Raw genomic sequence first — 23,527 nt, 5'->3', positions numbered from 1 at the left:
GAATAGGTTGGAGAAGTTGTCTGTTCCCTGGGTATTGGAATGGGGAGGTTGCCTAGAGAGATGTGGAATGGAATCAGAGATTTTACTGTAAAAAAGTAAAAATTTAAAAACTATTTAAAAGCACACAAACCAACAATGAAGCTTTTACCTCTTAAGTGTATAATATTGAACATACAGTCTTTTCCTAAGACCATACATGCTTATTAACCTCTGCACACAGATGTCATTTCTACCACCATTCTTAAATAGCCTGTTGAGTCAGGAGACCTGAATTCTCAGCCTAGTTTGGTCCTTGTATGTCCTTGATCCAGTCATTTGACCTCTCTGAGCCTTAGGTGAAGGAGCTAGAATGATCTCCAAGATCTTTTCCAGCTCTGGCCAAATCCAACTATACCATTACTTTGTACTTTTTCCTTTCTAGGGTGGACTTCTACCTTCTTGCCCATCATGTACGACAGGGTTGTGGCATTCCTACCCATTATGTTTGTGTTCTCAACACGGCACACCTGATCCCTGATCATATGCAGAGGTGAGCTGACCAGTAACCTACTCCTCACTTGTAAATAATTCAGGCCAGGGAGCTAAGGCTAAGACCTGGAATTTTAAAACCACTGAATTAGACAAACTGGATCACTGGTTTTTGGCTTAATAATTTTCTGATTCTCTTTGGAAGCATTTTGAATCTATCTTTTGAAGTTGGATTTCCTAATACTCATTTTCTCTTATATAATCAGAAAAGACAAATACTGCCCACTGCCAGGAATATTTACCCCTTGAGTTTCTTCTTGCCTTTCGTGATAATGGTGTCTTTTTGAGGTGCGACTGATAATCCTTGTTGTACACTAAAATTACTTGGAGACCTTTCAAAAAATACACCCAGGCTTCACGAACTCCAAGCATTCTGAGGCATTCGCATTTTTAAAAACTGATTCTAATGATTATGACACACAGCCAGGTTTGAGATGCATTGCTCTTGCGCTCAGATTATACAAATACTTTGCTGGGGTACTTACCTTTCTGCAGCTTTTTCTTGAGGCAGAAAACAAAAACAAAAACATGTTCTCCTTGCTGTTTTCCTTGTTTTGATATAAAAAGAGGAGCACCTAAAGTGGGAATTTCCCCATGCCCTCTTGACTTACAAATAGTGGAAATAGATACAATTCCACTTAAAAATAATGATTCCCAAAAGTTGCATCATCTATTCCTCAGTCCCCCAGTTTGCTGGTAAGTATGCTGTGTCACACACCCAGAAGTACATAATGTGCTCCAAATTGAAGATGAAAAGTGAAAAGGATCATGTTTTCTTCTTGGCCTACAGGTTGACTTTCAAACTGTGCCACATGTACTGGAATTGGCCTGGTACCATTAGAGTTCCAGCTCCTTGCAAGTATGCCCACAGGCTAGCTTTCCTGTCAGGACAAATCTTGCATCATGAACCAGCCATCCAGCTGTGTGAGAACCTGTTCTTCCTGTGACTGAACAATCTGGACATGGGCTGGTCAGAGCAATCAGACTTCTGAACTCAGCTGTGAAATCAGCTGTGCAGGATTAACAGTGACTGAAAGGGGTTTGTGTTGGTGTTTTCCCTTTCACCAACCCAGTAGAATAAGATATCTTTTTTTTCTTTTCTCTTTTAAACCTGATATCACCAAGAAGCAGTTTCCACCCTAAGGATCAGCTAGAAATTGTCTCGTTGCCTTTGTAGAGCACATGGGGGTAGTCTGCTACTGCGTAGATGGGGTGGGTGAAGACAGGGGACCCTTTGGGAGCCTCCAAAGCCAACTTGAGCTGTAGAAACCCGCAGAAGCAGCGATTGCACTTACAAACTCTGTTTACTAATAAGCAGTTCCCATTTCTGGTGCCAGAGGTGATAATGAATGAAGTCTTTGCAAGTTTCTTAAAGTAGAGAGCTACTTTATTTGGGCAACTGGGAAAGGTAAGAAGGCAAGGTTTTTCAAGATATGCCTATTGCTGGAAAATGTGAAAGGCATGTAGTAAAACCAGCTGGTGGGATAGTCAGGCCCTTGCTGACCTAATCTTCTCTAGGGATTGAGTTAATGACACGTGACTTGAGCTGGCTTTGAAAGAGGTGTTTAGCTATTCCTTGGCCTCCTAAGAGAGGCCAAATGCAGTTTTTTCTGTATATTTCAGTTGCTTTATAGCATGCCATGTTGATTTCTTCCTACCTCCCTCCCTGCCACATATACCCACACTCAGGCACGAAGACAGCTTTGCTTCTTGTTACTGACCTTTAGTAAGTTTCAGGGGTTTTTTTTGTTTGTTTTTGTTTTTTTTTTTATTTTTATTTTTTTTTAGTTTTTTTTTAAATTAAGCATCAGAACCTGTGAAATTCAGCAGCTTGGAAGGTTCATGACGGGGGCATGAGCTTTTCTTGACCCTTTCTCCCCAGTGTGTCACCTTCTTTTCTGTTGATATGTTTGCAAATTGAATCACTCATTTCCCTTGCTCAATACCCTCTTCCCGGCTGTTGGCTCATTTTGTTAGGAGTTTTTCTGAATCCATGTTACGATTTCTAGAAGTTGGTTTTGGGAAACATGACACTCCTTCCAAAGTCCAGACGTTTCAGTTTAGAAAGTTGTCACTGTGTCTATGGGTTTCAGTGTTTTGGGGAAGCACTGTTTTTGTGTGTTTATTTTTCCCCGTTTAAAAATTTCCAGTCCCTTCAGGGCTAATTCAGTCATACCTTGCTTTACCTGGGTTTTAAAAGACAGTTACATTTAATCTTTTCAAATTTGCATTTATTTGTTTTTTGGTATGATGGCAGGGAAGGGATGAAGCAGAAATCCCTATTTTATATGACAGTGTGTGAGAAGAGAAACTTCAGCTTAGAAATCTTTAGAAGAAGAAAACTGAGCAGGCGTTGCGTTGGCAGAGGGGGAGCGGCTCTGGGTGTCAGTGGTCTCAAGTGCCCTTCGGTTCCATTTGGAGTGAGGGACAGCAGAAGGCTGAGACCTGGGATTTAAACACCATGGAATCAGACACATTGGATCACTGGTTTTTGGCTTAACAGTCTCTGATTCTCTTTGGAAGCATTTTGAATTTGTCTTTTGAAGTTAGATTTCCTAATACTCGTTTTCTCTTATATAGTCAGAAAAGACAAATACTTGAATATAATACAAAAATTTCACTTTTTATTCCTGGTTTTCTTGTCTTGTTTTTTCAGTCTTAATGTGAAATGACTGGGTCATGGGGTGGGAAATAAATAAAAACAAATTTGTATAAATGTGTAGTTGTATTTGAAATAATGTCATTGACATATGATATTGATATAGTTATTTTCCTTTGTAGAGCTGTAACACTTGTTAAAATTACTAATTTGTTACTAGGCATGCTGGATGCAGCTCCAGTATTAGTACCCAGGTAATTTCACTGAGATCTGGCAGTAAGATTTCTTGGAAAAGACTCTAACAGTCTTACTTCTGGGACAAATGAGGCAACAGTGTGTGTGTGTGTGTGTGTGTTGTCTTGTTTTCAAAAATCTCTTTTCCCGTCAGACAATTTCCGTTAGCCTAAGTGAGAGCCAGCTCCTAAGGGTGACCCGCCCTTCTCACCTTTTCCTAATGCTTGCCCTTCTTTGCATGTACTTCATGGTGTGTCTGTAACCTTTAAAAATACCTTCCCAAAGCACCCTGGCTGCTTGCCTCACCACTACGTCCTTTTCTATTTATTTAGAAACTCCATCTTAAATGATGCAGTGCTTCTTGAACTCATTCTAGAAAGAATCCAATTTCTTTTTTATTAATTTTTTAAAATTAAAAAAAATAAATTTCTTTTTTAAAAAATTTTATTTATTTATTTATTGGCTGCATTGGGTCTTTGTTGCTGCACAGGCTTTCTCTAGTTGGCGGCGAGCGGGGGCTACTGTTCGTTGTGGTGTGTGGACTTCTCGTTGCGGTGGCTTCTCTTGTTGTGGAGCACAGGCTCTAGGTGTGCGGGCTTCGGTGGTTGTGGCTTGCGGGCTCTAGAGCACAGGCTCAGTAGTTGTGGCGCACGGACTTAGTTGCTCTGTGGCATGTGGGATCTTCCCAGACCAGGGCTCGAACATCATATGTCATTAGAGAATTACACATTAAAATGAGATACCACTGCACTCCTATTAGAATGGCCAAAATCCAAAACACTGATAACAGCAAATGCCGGTGAGGATGTGGAACATGAACTCATCATTGCCTGAGGGAATGCGAAATAGTATAGCCACTTTGGAAGAAACTTTGGTAGTTTCTTACAAAACTAAACATATTTTTATCATATGATCAAGCAGTCACACTGCTTGGTATTTGCCCAAATGAGTTTACAACTTCTGTCCACACAGAAACCTGCACATGAATGTTTAAAGCAGCTTTATCCATAACTGCCAAACTTGTAAGCAACCAAGATGTCCATCAGTAGGTGAATAAACTGTGGTACCACAAGACAATGGAATATTATTCAGTGCTAAAAAGCAATGAGCTATCAAGCTATTGGAAAGACCTGCAGGAAACTTAAATGCATATTACTGAGTGAAAGAAGCCAATCTGAAAAGGTTACATACTGGATGATTCCAACTATATAGCATTCTGGAAAAGGCAAAAACTATAGAGACAGTGAAAGGGTCAGGGGTTAGGGGAGAGGAGGGATGAATGGGCAGAGCACAGAGGATTTTTAGGTCAAGGAAACTATTCTGTATGATATTGTATTGGTGGATACATGTTATTATATATTTGTGTAAACCCATAGACTGTGAAACACTAAGCATGAACCCTGATGTAAACTGGGACTTTAGGTAATTATGATAAGTTGATGTAGGTTCACTAATTGTAACACATGTACCATTCTTGTGGGGGATGTTGATAATGGGGGAGGCTGTACGTATATGGGAAATCTTTACCCTCTGCAAACTGTGCTGTGAACCTAAAGCTATTCTAAAAGATACATACATATTTTTAAGAATGAGTAAATGTGGGTGTTCCTTGCCGGTCTAGAAGTTAGGATTCGGCGCTTTCACTGCCCTGGCTGGGGTTCAATCCCTGGATCCTTGGTTAGGGAAACGAGAATCCCCCAAGCTGCACGGCACACAAAAAAAGAAAAAGAATGAGTACGGGAGACTTCTGGCAACACGGCAGACTTAAGCTGACCATACTGACGAAGGTTGGCCGAAATAGGAAAAAAAATTTTTTTTATGTTAAGTAGCTGGATTTTCAGGAAATGGAACGAGGGAAGAGAGGAAGATCTGGGGGAAGGAGGAAGGAGGGAAAATACTGAGGCACAAGAAAGAAAGGGAAGCCAGAGTGGTTATAGTTGATGCCAACACGGCATCCCAGGGTTATGGACAAAATGCAGGGACAGGAGCACTGAACTTTTTCATTTCAGATAAGGATAGAAGATGCAGCCTTAGACTTTATGAGGTGCAGGATTGCTGGGGTGAATTCTCCTAGACGAAGAGAGCTGGAACCTGGAAGGGGAGTAGAGTAGAAGGTCCGTGCCAACCATCCATCCTGGGGCAGCAGCAAGAAAGTTAGACGAAAGGCATTTATGAGAAATCCCCAAGCTTGGGCCACAGACAGGTGTGTGCAGCCTGAATTCATATTAGCATGTGGAAGGACCACATGCTGACAAATTACCATGAAGATTGGCCCAGACTGGTGAGAGCCCAGAGCCCTGGAGAAACAAATAATCAACTGGATTGCAGCACACACATGTATAAATGGGAACTATGGAAAAGAAGATACAGGAGAGAATGAGAAGGTCTAATAGGAGTTCCTGCAGGTTAAAATAGAATAAGCCACACGATTATGGACAATATAAAGATAGAGTTTTCCAGAATGAGAGACAAATACGAATCCTGTACCTGAAGAAACTTATTGAGGATAAAGAAAAGAACAACCACTGCTAGATGTACTGTAGTGAAACTACAGAACACCAAAGACAGAATCTTAAAAACAACCAGAGAGATTGCTTATAAAAGAAGTTAGACTGGCAGCAGACTTGTTACCAACCACAACAGATGCTCAAGACAAAAGGAATAATAACTTAAAAATGCAAAGTCAACTTGGAATTCTGTTCCCATCTAAACATTCATTCAAAGATGAGGACTGGGGCTTCCCTGGTGGCACAGTGGTTAGGAATCCGCCTGCCGATGCACGGGACATGGGTTCGAGCCCTGGTCTGGGAAGATCCCACATGCTGCGGAGCAACTAAGCCCGTGTACCGCAACTACTGAGCCCACGTGCCACGACTACTGAAGCCCACCTGCCACAACTACTGAAGCCTGTGCGCCTAGAGCCCGTGCTCCGCAATAAGAGAAGCCACTGCAGTGAGAAGCCCGCGCACCACAACAAAGAGTAGCCCCCACTTGCCTCAACTAGAGAAAGCCCACGGGCAGCAATGAAGACCCAATGCGGCCAAAAATAAATAAATAAAAAGATGACCAAAATAACAATATTTTCTAATAAAGATCAGAGCAGAAATTAATGAGATAGAGGATAGAAAAACAATACAGAAAATCAACAAAACCAAAAGTTGGTTCCTTAGATTAACAGAATTGGCAAGCCTTTAGCTAGACTGGCCAGGGGAAAAAAAAAAGAGAGGACTACTAACCTTACAGAAATTAAAAGGATTATAAAGGAATACTATGAACAATTAAATGCCAACAAATTAGGTGTCTTAGATGAAATGATCAAATTCCTATAGATAACTTGCTACTGAACCAAGTGTTTTTTTCCCCAGTTATCTTTTTTTGCCCACTGAAACCCTCGGATGATAACAGAAATGACGAATGTGGCTTCTAAAGATGTTTTCTTTTGTCTGACAGTGTGGGGTCCTAGTCCTCTGACATGATTTTGGGTGAACTAGAACCTTCACATTCCTTCTGATCCTCTTGAATTCTTTAAGACATGCCAAAACAGAGAAAACTCATTTTTCCCCTTAAAGTGTCTTAGAAACCTCGCCATTGGTTTCTTTCTTCAGTCTCTCTAGAGCTCGCCTGATAGCTGCGGGGTGGAAGGGGGATCTTTGCCCCACCCAGCTGATCAAGTTGTCTACCTTGTCAACACACCACAGAGCGGGCTTTGATTTCAAGTCCCCAGTCCCACTTTGTACACTCTCTGGGCCAGGGTCTCATTTCCCTGGCTTCTTTCTCAAGGCTGTTCCACTAACTTCAGTTACAAGAAATCTGTCTGCATATCTTTTGAAAAGGCTGTGGCATCTTGTCAGAAGAGAAATAGCAGTCATGAAAATGTCAGATTTTTATGTTTACTTCCTTAAATATTGCCCAACATCAAACTTTTAGTGAGCTGACCTGTTCAGTCATCCAACTAATATTTTATTGAGCATCTGTTATGTGCAAGATGTTATGTTAGGGGATGCAGGTATATACAGAAATCTTTGGTAAGCAAGACAGATTAAGGTCCAATAAAGAGGTTAGAGATGGAAATGAAATAATTTTTAAGGGGAAAAGCAAGTACATAAACCATATAAAATGTTTTAATTCTGTGAATCATGATCCAATGAAATCAATTTAGTGGGTTTGCTATCACTTTTTAAAAATTGAAACAATATAAAATATCAGAACGTTGACTATACTAAGGAAGTTTTGTAAGATTTTTGTTCGCTATGTTGTTATTTGTACTGGAGATGCAGTGTAAAATATTTTTTACTGTTGGTTACAGTAAAAAGAGTTTGAAAAGGTAGGTCGAATATGCTTCAGGAGAATCAAGAATCTTTCTGAAGGGAGGTGGCTTTGAAGAGTTAGAATTTTAACAAGTGGAAATGGGGAAATAAGAGGAAAAAGGGCTATATTAGGTAGAGAGAAAGATAGAATTGGGGCTCCAAACCTGGCACTAGGCAGGAAAGACTGCGGGACAAGGCAGGACTTTGGGTATCCCTAAAGAATTTTGTGTGTGGGTGGCTATGGCGAGTTAAGACCTTTTGATTTTTAGCTGTGTTAATAATTAATTGAATTCCCTAATGGATTACTGATAGCTTATCAGCTCTGGTGGACTTTGGCAGCTCTATCCCTTTCTGGTTGCAAACAAGTGAGAATGCTGTGATAGGGCCTGTGGTGGGGTGTCTTGTCCTGCCTCCCCTCCTGTTTCTCTGCAGGTACCTTCCCCCCTGTTTGTAGTATTGACACATTGCCTGGAAGAGCCTTTGGGATTGCTTTTAGACCTCAGTTTTTTAAGAAGAGTTTAACACCTCTTTGTAATATGTATTTATGGGCTTCAAACTTTGCAGAGCTCCGTGTGTTAGAAGACTGCTTGTTTTACTTAATCACTGGGAGAGTTTCTCATTCCTTTTCCAGAACTTCAAGAAAAGGAATGCATGGTAGAGACTGGTCCATTTCTGACAGCCCATTGGATTTGGGGTTGAGAGTCCCAAATGAATGACATAATGTCTGAAAAATACTCGAGTTTAACCAAGAAAGACAAATATAAAGGGTTATTACAAAGATGAAGGGACTCTGAGGGAGATTCTGCAAGAGATACAATTACTTTGAAATCTCTTGGAAAATGAGAGGAATATCACCCCACCTCTTACTCAACTGGAGCACTGTAATTGCAGGGTGAGGATAATTAAATTTTAGAAAAACCCACGGCCCAGCTAGTCTCTTCAAGAGTGGCATAAACAGTCTGGCCTGCTCTGGCTTTGCTTCAGTGCTTTCTTTCTTTTTCCCTCTCTACCTTCCTTCTAAGGAGGAACAGGCTGCCACCGAGGCCTAGATTCTTCCTGCCACCCACTTCAGGGATTGTCTGCTTTCCTTTCATCACAAGCACTGCCATCATGGGCCTTCCTTTCCCCAGGACTTGCAGAGTGGGATGTGGTCCCCCTTCCCTGTGCAAATACAGAGACACTTAGTGTCAGCTGAGCACCAGTCATTGAGCTGGAACAGGGACTTGGGTACTAACAGGCTACAATTCTGCTTAGAAAGCCCTTCCTTTGGGTCCCATAGACCGAGCTGGCAGCTGGCTTAGCTGCAGAGGAAACAATCATGACGTCCAGCAGAACAGAACAATGGGAATTTAATGGGTGGCTTATTTTCTCAAGAAATTTGCATTTCCGAGGCTTGATATCCATCTCAATAGAACTACTCCACATCAGAAAAGACTCCTAGGACACTCCTCACACAAAAATTAACATTTCTCCCAGCTTTCGGTTAAGCAATATGTGTTGCGACATCTAATTCGAAAGTGAGTATATAATATGGCTTATTTAGAACTTGAACAGGAATTTTTTGTTCTTTCGTCTGGTGGGAAAATGCAGAAAAAACATTATCTATGGGTACGTCCCCTTCCAGGGAGTATTTCAGAATCGAGCTTTTTACATTAATCAGAAGTGTTAAGAGATATATATATATATATATATATATATATACATACATACATACATATTAGGTGGGTAGCAGTGTTACTCCGAGGAGATGGAGGCCGGGTTGTGAGAACTTCCCACGTAAGGAGGGAAAGGTCTTAATGGGAGGTTTCCAGAGGAAGGAGGAGCCTGTGGGATGGAATTCGCGGCAGGTTTACGAGATGAAGCTAGGCTCTCGGCGGGCTAGGCGCAGAAGTGCGCTGGCTCGCCCCGCAAGCCTGGGCAAGCCAAGCGCTGGTCGGGTCTAGCGGGCGGCTGGCAGTCAGCTCACACACGTAGCCCTACAGCCAGCCAGGGCCCCACGTGGCAGGCCCCGGGGAGGGTGGGGTGGGGCGGGGGCGGGGCGGGGCGAGAGCGGGGGCGGGCCCGGCCGTGACGCGCAGGGTATATAGCGGGGCATGCGCGCCGCGCGGGGGAAGGACGCAGGCCGGGGGGTGAGGGCAGGCGGGCTCCCTGCGCGGGCGCGCCGACCTAGCTGCGCTGGTGCTGCCGCTGCTGCTTTTGCTTCGGGCCACCCGAGGGCCTGGTTTGTGAGGGTGCGCCGGGCCAGGTGGCGTCCGCCCAGCTTCAGGTGAGGTGGGGAGGGCGTGCGGGAGGGGCGGCTTCGTGCCCCGGGGATAAGGGCATCGCGCGCGGGAGCAGTGCGCCTCCGGGGCTCGGGGTCACCGGGTGGGGGTGGGGGCACGGCTGCGCAGAGGACCCCGAGCCCGGCAGCGGTTTCGGGAGTCGCTCCGGCGCACCCGCATGCGGACCGGGACGCTGGATGGAGGCGACACCTGGCTACCTGGCCGCGGTGCCACGACGAGGGTTACTTGGTGGCGAGGGAAGAGAAGGCGCAGCTACGGTCCCTTTGGCTGGAGAGCGCGGGATGTGGGAGCCGGAGCAGGATGTCGATAGCCGCACTAAAAGACTGAGAGGTTTCCTGGAGCCCATAAACTCGGGCTCAGAAAAATCAGATGGGCAAATCTGGTGGGCAGCTCACGGCGCGGCTCTGATGGTGCACTGGTGTCTGGACTTTGCTTTTCAGGAACTGAGTCCCTCACCCCACCCTGGCCAGACCGCCTCCCAGCTGGAGATAAATGACCCGTATCTTCCGGCCGGCCCGGAGCAGGAGCTGGAGGATGGCAAAGGAGGGACTAACTAAACTCCGACCTGGCTTATCCCGTGGGCATGGCTTTTTAGCTATTTTTGGTCCCTACCGACCGGGTTAGGTGGTCTGGCTCAGGCTGCCCTCTTTTGGTGGGTTGGGGCAATGGGAAAAAATACCATCCAAGCAATTTACAGTGTGATCCTGGGGTCCAATTGAGTCAAGAAATTTTCCGCAGCTCTAGCTTGTGGCTTCAGTTTTGAGGATCTAGAGTCTGCTAGGGCCTGGGTGTCCATGAGTATGTGAGCATGATTTGGAGAGTGGCTGAGGGCTCTCCTGGGGGCCTAAGAAAGGGTGGGGGGAGGAGCAGCTTTGACCTGACCCTTCCTCCTGGAGCCTCCCTGGGCTTGCTTTTGTCTGGAGTCACTCCTTCCTAGGAACCCCAGGCCAGTTAGGTCGGCTGCTGGGAAGTGGTGGTGGTAATGTGGTGGGTACTGGCCTGGCTTCCTGACCTCTGTCCCAGCTCTGCTCCTAACTTGCCCTGTGTCTGGAAGAAGGAGTCAGATTAGATCTGTGGTCTCTTACCCATAGCATCTACGATTAATCCTTAACTCTTAAAACAAGAGCCATAAAAACTGAGAGAAACTTAATGAAGCAAGAGAAAGAATGTCGAGAATCATAACTTTTAGCACCTGAAATTGAAAACTGCATATTCCATTTTCTGTTGGAGGCTCAGAGGTGAGTTTTTCATAAATTGTGTGACAGCCACTATATAGACTAGTGGTGCTCTTCCTGGGTTGCAGGTATGACTAGAGAGCACCAAACAGAATGATTGGCCTTGTCATTTAGGCAAGAAGAGTACGTTGAGGTACCAGGGCCCCGTGGCTCTCAGTATTTCATCACTTCAGTGTGTAAATATACAGTGCCTGGTCTGTGCTTGGCTCTGCACTTGGCCACTGGAGAGTGCAAAGAGGGGATGGGGCCTGGCTCCTGGAGACACTTGTTGGCGGGGAGAAAGAACATCCATACATGAAGAATAAGGTAGCAGCACAAGAGAGGTCACACTGTTGTGTTTGGTCAAGTTCAGAGAAGACAGCACTCTACTAGAGATGGTATAAGGTGACAGGAGAATTCCAGGCTTTTGAGCCAGGTAAATGTGTTCACATTCTGGTCCCATCACTCTCCAGTAGGAGACATTTCTTTTCTTTTTTTTTTTTTTTTTGCGGTACGCGGGCCTCTCTCTGTTGTGGCCTCTCCCGTTGCGGAGCACAGGCTCCGGACGCGGAGGCTCAGCGGCCATGGCTCACGGGCCCAGCCGCTCCGCGGCATGTGGGATCTTCCCGGACCGGGGCACGAACCCGTGTCCCCTGCATCGGCAGGCGGACTCTCAACCACTGCGCCACCAGGGAAGCCCCCAGGGACATTTCTTAACTTCTGTAGACCTGTCCTCACTGCTGTGCATCATGTTGTGGTTGTGCCGGGAGCATAGTAGAGGTTTGTGATCATCTACATCATCATTATCATCATCTTCTCTGGGGTGGAGTGGATTATTTAGGGGTCCCAGGAGCTGATAGGTAGGTTGGGTTGTAGGAATGGTATGAGCCCAGACGTAGGGTTGACTCATCACCTCCTTGGGAACATGGACACAATTTCCATGCCTTTCCGGATAGACTTCTTTTCAGTGGCCTGCCAGGGATTGTTCCACATATTCACTGTCCCACAAAGACTTTTTTTCAACCTTTGGTTTTGGGAGCTACTTTGATTCTTTCAGGTAACGGAGATACTCAGTTTCCGGGCTGATAATAGGCGGGTAGGACTTAACACTGCGTGTATATCTGCGCGCATGCGCGGGTGTGTTCGCGCATGCGCACGCACAGTAAATGATCAGTCATTGGACTGGTTCGGTTTTCAAACCCCTTACACCATCTTCTTCTCTTCCTTACCTGTTCACACCTCACTCAATTCCAGGAGGACCGTCAATACATGTCCAATATTTACAGGATCTTGCGATCTAAGTGGCAGTGCCATATGTCTGGAAATCGGGATCTCCTCCAGAATAATTCAGCCTTTTCGTACTTGATGCCTGCAGAAAATAACGCTTAAGCGTTTTGCAGAACCACCCATGATAGGATATTGAACTAGAGGGACTTCGGGAATCTTCGAGTCTAGGCCCTTTGTTTTACCACTAAAGAAAATGGATCTAGAGAGGTTAACTGGTGTTTCCAAGTCACATTGTTTGCTAGTGGCCAAGAGGCTTGATTGAGAGGACCAAAGAAAGGTGCAGTTTTTATTCCTAAGTGTGATGATAAAATTGCTGATAATCCTAGAGTTTTTTTTTTTTCTTTCTTTCTTCTTTTTTTTTTTGCGGTACGCGGGCCTCTCACTGTTGTGGTCTCTCCCGTTGCGGAGCACAGGCTCCGGATGCGCAGGCTCAGCGGCCATGGCTCACGGGCCCAGCCGCTCTGCAGCATGTGCGATCTTCCCGGACCGGGGCACGAACCCGTGTCCCCTGCATTGGCAGGTGGACTCTCAACCACTGCGCCACCAGGGAAGCCCCTCTAGACTTTTCCTTGAAAACATGTAGAAAAAGGAGCCAGTTGTCCCTGTGCTTATTTGGGAAGTTCTCTGCTTGTGTGGATAGAAATTTCTTCTGGAGGAGTCTTCTCCCCTCTCTTCCTGACTCCCTGGAGACATAGGAGGGTGGGGAGAGGCTGAGGAAGGGTCACGGTGATGGGCCCCAGGCAGGACTCTCGATGTCTACAATGGGACTTTGCTGACCTCGAGGCTGGCGGGCTGGCAGAATGCCTGCAGATAAGGAGTCCAGAGTCTACCGCCAGCCAGGGGCCTCGTGCCCTCCTGGGGGCAAGCAGGGTAACCTCACCACAAGGTCTCCGAGGCCCAGCTGCCTTGTTCTCACCCTTATTTTGGCCATCGAGGCTCCCAGGGGGGACCCCTTGTTGGGCCCCGGGTGAGATCCAGAGGCAGAGCCCCCTGTGGGAGGGAAGGTGGCCACAGAATCAGCCTGGAGAGAGCGCTTGGCATGCCCCTGTGTGGGAAACCAAATTCCCTGCCTCAGATCTGACTGCATCATCGGACCTCCTAACCTTCCTCCAGCCTCAGGCCCAGGAGAGTCCTGGGGTTTGGTGGAATGAGAATGTGACTGTCCTGAATTTATTACCATTGGGTCCCTAGAGGCTCTTACTCAATGCGCTCAGAATTAGTAATTAATAAAATATGTCAGCTAAACGTTGGGAATTTTTTTTTTAAATCCATGTTTTAAACAATTCATTTTTCCTTAAAAACGTGCATGCATTTTTTTCTTCCAGTTTTTTCTTCCAGTTTTATTGAGATATAACTGACATACAGCACTGTGTAAGTTTAAGGTGTACAGCATAATGGTTTGATTTATATACAGTTATGAAATGAGTACCACAATAAGTGTAATGAACATACATCATCTCATAAAGATAAAAGATTAAAGAAATAGAAAAAAAATTTATTTCCTTGTGATGAGAACTCTTAAGATTTAACTCTCAACTTTCATATATAACCTACAGCAGTGTTAATTATATTTACCGTGTTGTACATTACTTCCCTAGTACTTATTTTTCTTATAACTGGAAGTTTGTACCTTTTGGCTGCCTTCATCCAGTTCCCCCACCCCCAATGTGCATATATCTTTATTTGCCAAAGGTTGATTTAGGGCTAAGCCTTTTTCTTTGGGTCTCTAGGTCCCCTAATTAAACTTGCAAATTGTTTGTATATAAAAATCACACCTGTGATTTTTTTGTTTCTTTTCTTTTATTAAATTTTTTCACCGTATATCAATTATATCTCAATAAAACTGGAAAAAATTTTTAATGGAAAAAAATTTTTTCACTAGGCTATATATTCACATAGTTCAAAGATCAGGAGGATAAAAAACTTGAAAAAGCAACTACACCCCCCCCCCTCACCCCATACAGTGAAAAGTCTCACCTCTGCCCACCCCACCCCATTTTTACAAATGCTATAAGTTAACATTTTAGGCATTGTTTAGCACCTTGCTTTTTTCACCTAGCAACTATTCTAGATCTTTCCCCATCGGCACAGAAATACTTTTATTATTCTTTTACTATAGCTGCATATTATTCCAGAATAGGAAAGCAAAAGTAATTTTTAAACCAACATATGTTGCCTCCCTCTTTCCCCCAACTTGGGTTGTTTCCAGTGTTTTGTCATTACGTACAGTGCTACAGTGAATAACTTTACAAATGGCATTTCCTATGTGTATGACTACAGAAGAAATTCTCAGAAGTGAGATTGCTGGGTGACAGCATATATACATCTGTTAATTAGTCTCCATTAAAAAATAATAATACGGCTTCCCTGGTGGCGCAGTGGTTGTGAGTCCGCCTGCCGATGCAGGGGACATGGGTTCGTGCCCTAGTCTGGGAAGATCCCACATGCCGCGGAGCGGCTGGGCCCGTGAGCCATGGCCACTGAGCCTGCGCGTCCGGAGCACTCCGCAACGGGAGAGGCCACAACAGTGAGAGGCCCGCGTACCGCAAAAAAAACCAAACATAATAATAATAGAGCAAGAATTTAAGACATTTGCAAACCAGTCCATGTGCAGAATCCTACTTTTTTAATGCACACACCTAATTTAATCTTCTTTTTTTTTCCATTTGTAACACATCTTTCTAGATAAGCAGTTCTCAAACTTTCTGATCCTAGGATTCCTTAATATTGTCTTTCATTTATTGGCTATATCTATTATTTACCATGTTAAAAATTAAAACATATAAAAAGTTTATTCATTCACTATTTTAAATGAATAAAATAAAGGTCATTACATGTTAACATAAAACGCATATTTTTATGAAAAATAACTTTCCAAAATAAAAAAAAAGTCGAGGAAAAAGTGGCATTATTTTTACATTTTTGTGCATCTTCAGGATTTCAAAATAATGATTTATTAGATAATAATGAGATAACAGTTAAAGTAGGTATAGCATACATTTGCTGGTAAATACTCGGTGGACAAACCGAGTTAATCTCTGAAAACAAACTGAGTTAATCTCTGAGAACACACATATTCATACCCTAAACTTCTACCTTAGAAATTTTCAGAAAACTTAAGACTGCATAGGCACACATTCATCACATTTCATGTAGCTTCAAAAATGAGCGTGAAAAAGCTTTTAACATCTTAATTTTGTAATAAAACTAGTTTTATTGCTAGTTTTACTGCAAGTTTACCTTGCAGACCTGAAACAGTCTCAGTGACCCTAGGTGTCATCTAAGACCACAGTTTCAGAATTGCTCTTCTAGATCACTTAGTTTCATTTTTGTAGAAATCAAAACTTTTTCTCTGTTTATATTTCAGTTACTATTTAATTAAATTAGAATCATAAAAACAAACAACTGGCATAAGGAAGTTTGGGAGTGGACTTCCCTGGTGGTGCAGTGGTTAAGAATCTGCCTGCCAATGCAGGGGACACGGGTTTGATCCCTGGTCCGGGAAGATCCCACATGCCGCGAAGCAGCTAAGCCCCGTGCACCACAACTACTGAGCCTGTGCTCTAGAGCCCACAAGACATAACTACTGAAGCCTGTGTGCCTAGAGCCCGAGCTCTGCAACAAGAGAAGCCACCACAATGAGAAGCCTGCCCACTGCAACGAAGAGTAGCACCCGCCGCAACTAGAGAAAGGCCGCATGCAGCAACGAAGGCCCAACACAGCCAAAAATAAATAAATAAATTTATTTAAAAAAAGAAAAGAAGTTTGGGAAGAGACACAACAGACTCTTGGTCAATGAATCCTGGACTGGTGACAGCAGAGGGGGCCTCTTTGCTGCAGGGATGGGCCCAGCCAGCAGAGCTCAGCTGAGAGCTCCCGCTCCATGAAGACAGGCAAACACTGTCTCTGTTCCAAAGAGGCTTGTAAAATATGTGTGGGGATGAGCTGAGTACATATGGAAACTTAACATGCTATCTGTGGCATTCGTTAAGCTCCATTGAGTGGAACAGACAAGATACTTAAAGAGGCCGGTAGAAGGCAAGGTGATGGGGGGCAGGAGTGGTCTGGGAAGGCTTCCTAGAGGTGGAATTGAGGGAAGTTTTGACAGCTAAGAGGAGAGGGAGGGCTCCTGGCTGGGAGAGTTGTGTGGATAATGGCACTGAGATGTATATTCCTGGGGCAGGGGTGGTCACCCTAGGTCAGGGTGGCTGATAGAGGAAAGAGCAAGTGACGTGGCTAGAAATTTAGGTTGGATCCTGTTATTTTGAAGGGCTCTGGGGTCTAAGGTACCAATATTCTCTAAGTGTTAGCTGTTTCTCTATCAAAGACTTGCTGCTCGTTTCAGCAATGGTGTCTTGGGGTCTAGCCTGCTCTTATCCAGAGCAACTGCAGTGGCCCCAAATCTACATCCTTTGCACCAGTCTACTTACTCCATCCAACCTCCTGCCCCTGATATCGAGAGTAATGCATACTTACTGACAACTATAAAGAAGTATGGGAGAAGTTTAATCCTGTGGCTCTGAGGCAACCTCTGTGAATCTGCTCAATCATTTCCTTTCATTTTAAACCTTTTTTTAAAAACTAATTTTAGACTTAAAAGTTGCAAAGAATATAGCAGAGTTCGTTTATATCCCTCACTCCATAGTATAATTATCAAGAACAGGAAATCAACATTGGTACAGAACTTTAAACTACAGGCCTTACTTAAATTTTACCAATATTTTTGCTGATATCTTGCTTCTGTCCCAGGATCCAGTCTGCCATCCCATGTTGCATTTAGTTGTTATTTCTCTTTAGTCACCTTCAATCTGTAACCATTCCTCTATCTTTCTTCCTTAGAATAAGGTCATGCATTTTTAGCAAGAATATCACAAAAATGATGTCGCATCCTTTTAAGAGCATCGTATCAAGGCATTCACGATGTTGATGTCTCATTACTAGTGATGTTTTCCTGGATCACTTGGTTAAATCGGGGTCTGCTGGACCCACACTGGAAAAGTTACTCTCATGTTGAATCCTTCTCTGGTTCAAATCCCTTTCGCCAGGAGGAACCTGTCACCTGATTAGTTCTGACCCATACAGGATCATTTCTCTATCGTAAGGTCAACTAATTTGGTCAGCTGATACCAGCAAAATCCCTTTTGGAAGATAATGTAACCTAATAACAGGAATGATATCTCATTTTCAGGTCCTGCCCATACACAAAGACAAGGGTCATTGGGGGCCATCTTGGAATTTTGCCAACCATAGCAAGAGAGTCTCAGATAAAAGTTATCGAGCCTTAATTCCACCATCAAAGTATTAGTTTCCTAAGGCCACCCTAACAAATGACCACACTCTGTGGCTTAAAACAACAGGAATTTATTAGATCTGGAGGCCAGAAGGTCGAAATCAAGGGGTCAACAAGGCCACATTCACTCTGAAGTCTCTAGGGGGAATCCTTCCTTGCCTCTTCCAGCTTCTGGTGGCTCCAGGTGTTCCTTGGCTTGTGGCAGCATCACTCCCATCTCTGCCTCTGTCTTCACATGGTCTTCTTCTCTGTGTGTCTCTGTGTCCAAATCTCCCTCTCCTTTATCTTATAAACATAGTCATCATTGGATTTAAGGACTACCCTAAATCCAAGATGACTTCATCTCTGAGATCCTTAAATCATTATATCTGCAAAGACCATAATTTTCAATAAGGTTCCATTCTGAGGTTTTGGGTAGACCTGGTTTTGTGGGGGTATTATTCAACCCACTACGCTCAGGATGGGGGGAACTGTGCTTTGTAAACTGTGGTTCACAGAGCTGCAAAAGAGAAGGGAGATTTGTTTTTCGACCAGAGTCAGAGAGCAGGCCTGGCTGTTCAGGAGGCAAGGGCCCAGCCTCAGGCTGCCTTCTCCCCTCGTGTTGACAGAGATCTGAGAGCCAGGTGAGTATAAATGATTGAGGACTCTGGCTTCAGAGTCCCTACATGCTAGACACTTTGCAATGCCAACAGTTCATCTCTGTGCAACGAGTTCTCACTGAGTGTTAATCTCCCTGTAGGAAGGGCAGGGCAGAGATTGTAGTACCCATTTGGCAGAGAGGGGGAACTGACTTCAAAGAGTTTCTGTAAATCACAGAGTGTTGGAGCTAGTCTGTGTCTACTCCAGCAGTCCTGACTAGACTGAAATGTCAGACCAGTGCCCCAGACAAGAGCCAGGTTGATCTGTCAGAACTGCGCATACAGATACCTGGATCTCACCCAGAACTGAGGTGAGGCCCTGCTCACTGGGGCAGCCAGGTTGGGGCACCAGGCACACATGAAGTCCAGCCCATGGCAGATTAGGACTGGAATCCATCTCCAGACTTTAAGTGAAGATCTTTAAAAAGGGGAGAGAAAAGGCTTCCACTTGGTCATCATTAAGCCTTTCCTGGGTTTCCCTGGCGGCACAGTGGTTAAGAATCCGCCTGCCAATGGAGGGGACATGGGTTCGAGCTCTGGTCCGGGAAGATCCCACATGCCACAGAGCAACTAAGCCCATGCGCCACAGCTACTGAGCCTGCACTCTAGAGCCCGTGCTCCGCAACAAGAGAAGCCACCACATTGAGAAGCCCGCACACTGCAACGAAGAGTGGCCCCCGCTCTCTGCAACTAGAGAAAGCCCATGTGCAGCAATGAAGACCCAATGCAGCCAAAAATAAATTAAAAAAAAAAAGCCTTCCCCATTTCCTAATTGAACTCTAAAATGAACTTTCTTCTTTTTTTTTTTTTTGGCTGCCCTGCCCAACTTGCAGGATCTCAGTTCCCCCAACCAGGTATTGAACCCTAGCCACAGCAGTGAAAGCATGCCAAATCCTAACCACTAGAGCACCAGGAAACTCCCTTAACCTTCTTCTTGAAGTAATGCAAGTTCATTGTAGAAACTGCAGACTAATAAAAAGATAACAGAAGTTACCATTAAACTCACCACCAAGAAATAACAGTTTGTTATATATATTTAATTTTTTCTATGAATGCATACATTTTAAGGGAAACTGGTCTGCTGTACATAGTTTTGTAGACTTTTTTTTTTCACTTAACATGTGAACATCTTTCCATATCATTCCCCCAAATACTTTTTTTTTTAATAGCTTTTTACTGGAGTATAACTGCTTCACAATACCGTGTTAGTTTCTGTTCCACAACAAAGCGCATCAGCCATATGCATACACATGTCCCCATATCCCCTCCCTCTTGAGCCTCCCTCCCATCCTCCCTATCCCACCCCTCTTGGTCATCTCAAAGCACCAAGCGGATCTCCCAGTGCTATGCTGCTGCTTCCCACCAGCCAAGTGTTTTACATTCGGTAGTGTATATATGTTGATGCTACCCTCACTTCGTCCTCCCACCCCATGTCCTCAAGTCCATTTTCTGTGTCTACCTCTTTATTCCTGCCCTGCAACTAGGTTCATTAGTGCCATTTTTTTTTTTTTTAGATTCCATATATATGCATTAGCGTATGGTATTTGTTTTCCCTTTCTGACTGACTTCACTCTGTATGACAGACTCTGGGTCCATCCACCTCACTACAAATAACTCAATTCCATTCCTTTCTATGGCTGAGTAGTATTCCATTGTATGTTTGTGCCGCATCTTCATTATCCATTCATCTGTCAGTGGACACTTAGGTTGGTTCCATGTCCTGGCTATTGTAAATAGAGCTGCAATGAACATTGTGGTACATGACTCTTTTTGAATTATGGTTTTCTCAGGGTATATGCCCAGCAGTGGGATTGCTGGGTCATATGGTCGTTCTATTTTTAGTTTTTTAAGGAACCTCCATACTGTTCTCCATAGTGGTTGCATCAATCTACATTCTCACCAACAGTGTAGGAGGGTTCCCTTTTCACTACACCTTTTCCAGCATTTATTGCTTCTAGCTTTTTGGATAATGGCCATTCTGACCGGCGTGAGGTGATACTTCATTGTAATTTTGATTTTGTATTTCTCTAATAATTAGTGATGTTGAGCATCTTTTCATGTGCCCCTTGGCCATCTGTATGTCTTCCTTGGTGAAATGTCTAATTAGGTCTTCGGCCCATTTTTTAACTGGATTGTTTGGTTTTTTTTGATATTGAGCTCCTTGAGCTGTTTGTATATTTTGGAGATTAATCCTTTGTTGTTTCACCAAATACTAACATTTATTGAGCAATTGCTGTGTATCAGGCACTGTATTTATACTCAGTATCTCATTTAATTTTCTCAGTTGCTCTGAGGGAGAGACCGTTAGTAGCTTTGTTTTCTTGTAGGAGGAAAATAAGTCTTGAAGTAGTGACTTGACTCAAAGCCTAGTAAATACAGATTCAGGATCCGCACTGAGCTCTGTCGCATTCAGACCCTAAGCTCTTAATCTCTGACTTGAACTACATATATTTTGTTGTATGGATTACCGTACTTTAGCAATCCCCTTCTATTGTATGTTTAGATTGCTTGCAGTTTTTCACTATTATGGGCCCTGAAGGAATGCAAGCTCCAGGAGGATAGGGATTTTTGTCTTTTTGGTCATTGCTCTATTCCCTGTGCCCACAAAAGTTTGTACTTGATAGATATTTGTTGCTGAATATGTACTTCTATCAAATTCCTTAAAGCTGAATACCCCCATTCAGGATAATTTCCATGGGATGAATTTCCACAGTATTGGGACTTTATAAGATGACTTTATTTATTTATTTTTTAACATCTTTATTGGAGTATAATTGCTTTACAGTGGTGTGTTAGTTTCTGCTGTATAACAAAGTGAGTCAGCTATGCATATACGTACATCCCCATGTCTCCTCCCTCTTGCATCTCCTTCCCACCCTCCCTATCCCACCCCTCTAGGTGGGCACAAAGCACCGAGCTGATCTCCCTGTGCTATGTGGCTGCTTCCCACTAGGTATCTGTTTTACATTTAGTAGTGTATATATGTCCATGCCACTCTCTCAATTCGTCCCAGCTTACCCTCCCCCCTCCCCATGTCCTCAAGTCCATTCTCTATGTCTGCATCTTTATTCCTGTCCTGCCCCTAGGTTCTTCAGAACCTTTTTTTTCTTAGATTCCATATATATGTGTTAGCATACGGTATTTGTTTTTCTCTTTCTGACTGACTTCACTCTGTATGACAGTCTCTAGGTCCATCCACCTCACTACAAATAACTCAATTTCGTTTCTTTTTATGGCTGAGTAATATTCCATTGTATATATTGCCACGTCTTCTTTATCCATTCATCTGTCGATGGACACTTAGGTTGCTTCCATGTCCTGGCTATTGTAAATAGTGCTGCAATGAACATTGTGGTACATGACTCTTTTCGAATTATGGTTTTCTCAGGGTATAATGCCCAGTAGTGGGATTGCTGGGTCATATGGCAGTTCTATTTTTAGTTTTTTGAGGAACCTCCATACTGTTCTCCATAGTGGCTGTATCAATTTACATTCCCACCAACAGTGCAAGAGGGCTCGCTTTTCTCCACACCCTCTCCAGCATTTATTGTTTGTAGATTTTTTGATGTTGGCCATTCTGACTGGTGTGAGGTGATACTTCATTGTAGTTTTTTTTGTTTGTTTGTTTGTTTGTTTTGCGATACACGGGCCTCTCACTGTTGTGGCCTCTCCCGTTGCGGAGCATAGGCTCCAGACGCACAGGCTCAGCGGCCATGGCTTGCAGGCCCAGCCGTTCTGCGGCATGAGGGATCTTCCTGGACCGGGGCACGAACCTGTGTCCCCTGCATCGGCAGGCGGACTCTCAACCACTGCGCCACCAGGGAAGCCCATTCATTGTAGTTTTGATTTGCATTTCTCTAATGATTAGTGATGTTGAGCATCCTTTCATGTGTTTGTTGGCAATCTGTATATCTTCTTTGGAGAAATGTCTATTGAGGTCTTCTGCCCATTTTTGGATTGGGTCGTTTGTTGTTTTGATATTGAGCTGCATGAGCTGCTTGTATATTTTGGAGATTAATCCTTTGTCAGTTGCTTCATTTGCAAATATTTTCTCCCATTCTGAGGGTTGTCTTTTCATATAAGATGACTTTAAAAGTTTTTTCTGAAAGAATGAATGTGTAAGAATAGCCAAGAACAATTTTTAAAAGAAAATAGTGAAGTTGAACTTGCTTTACCAGAAAAAATAAAAAATTAAATGTGACATTGACACAGGATATATAAATAGAACAGACCAGAAACATCCAAAAACAGACCTCAGTACATGTAGGAATTTAGCAAACAACAGTGGTATTATTTATTACTAGTTGTGGTATGATTTTGAGCAAGTCTTCTTAGCCTCAGTATCCACATCTGTAAAATGGGATTGATACCATATTTCCTCAATTTTAAAATGCTTTTTTGTTTTATTTTCATGTTTCTGAAATAGGGAGGTGTCTCAGTGATGTGTACATTTAATGCAGTATCTTCTTCTGCTCTGAAAAGCTGTCATTGATACTTATAATTAGGGAAGTATTGTGGAATCTAAAATAAGGTTGTTGAGAAGAGTAAATGAGATAATGAAAACAAATTGCTTAGCACAGTACCTGGCAGACACCAATAAATCCTAGCAATTCTTATTATTATAAAATTAGGGAAGAAAGGATTGTGGATGAGTTACAGGAGTGTTCAGATGCAAATACCAGAGTCCAGTCAAGGCTGCTTTGGGCAAATAGCATGTAAAGCATCTGGCGATTAACCGTGGGAGGCTGGGTTCCTGCTCAGTGGTGCCTGCAGGAACCCAGGCTGTCTTCAGTGGATCTTTCTGCTCTGCCATCCTTAGCACATAGGACTTCCTTCTCGTGGTAGTCGAGCCTGTACCTCTGAGCCGGAGGGAGGAAGAGAAAGAGATGGCACCACAGCCCTGCACTTAGATTTCACCAACAGAACAGCCACCTGTGGCCTTTCTTAGCACAAAGGATGTAGTTGACTTCACCTCTGGTTCTTACCTTTTATAGACTCCGCAGTTGAAGTTTACAAGGACAATAGACTGTTGATTAAAAAACATTGGGATAATTGGCTTTTTTTTTTAAGTTAGATTCTCTGTGTCACGCTATGTCAGATTAAATTGTAGATGACTTAGAGATTTAAATTTTTTTAATGCAAGAAAAA

General features: G+C 43.6%; 2 protein-coding genes across 2 annotated transcripts in view; both read left to right on the top strand.

Moving 5' to 3' along the window:
* The window catches only part of PIWIL2 (piwi like RNA-mediated gene silencing 2), a 90,854-nt gene extending 86,519 nt beyond the window's left edge, over positions 1–4,335 (top strand). The window contains exons 21-22 of the mRNA XM_022562859.2: positions 422–529; positions 1,319–4,335. Of these exons, the coding sequence (XP_022418567.1) occupies positions 422–529; positions 1,319–1,475 (265 nt within the window). The 3' untranslated portion in view covers positions 1,476–4,335. The remainder of the gene's footprint in view (positions 1–421; positions 530–1,318) is intronic.
* Positions 4,336–9,796: 5,461 nt separating this feature from the next.
* The window catches only part of SLC39A14 (solute carrier family 39 member 14), a 47,178-nt gene continuing 33,447 nt past the window's right edge, over positions 9,797–23,527 (top strand). The window contains exon 1 of the mRNA XM_022562849.2: positions 9,797–9,934. The gene's annotated coding sequence lies outside the window, so the exon portion shown is untranslated. The remainder of the gene's footprint in view (positions 9,935–23,527) is intronic.

Source organism: Delphinapterus leucas, chromosome 6, assembly GCF_059928025.1.
Source record: "Delphinapterus leucas isolate spDelLeu-1000000601 "Yukka" chromosome 6, BTC_Dleu_Yukka2, whole genome shotgun sequence".
Taxonomy (NCBI): domain Eukaryota; kingdom Metazoa; phylum Chordata; class Mammalia; order Artiodactyla; family Monodontidae; genus Delphinapterus; species Delphinapterus leucas.
The sequence above is the reverse complement of the archived record's forward strand: the minus strand, read 5'-3'. Positions and strand labels throughout refer to the sequence as shown.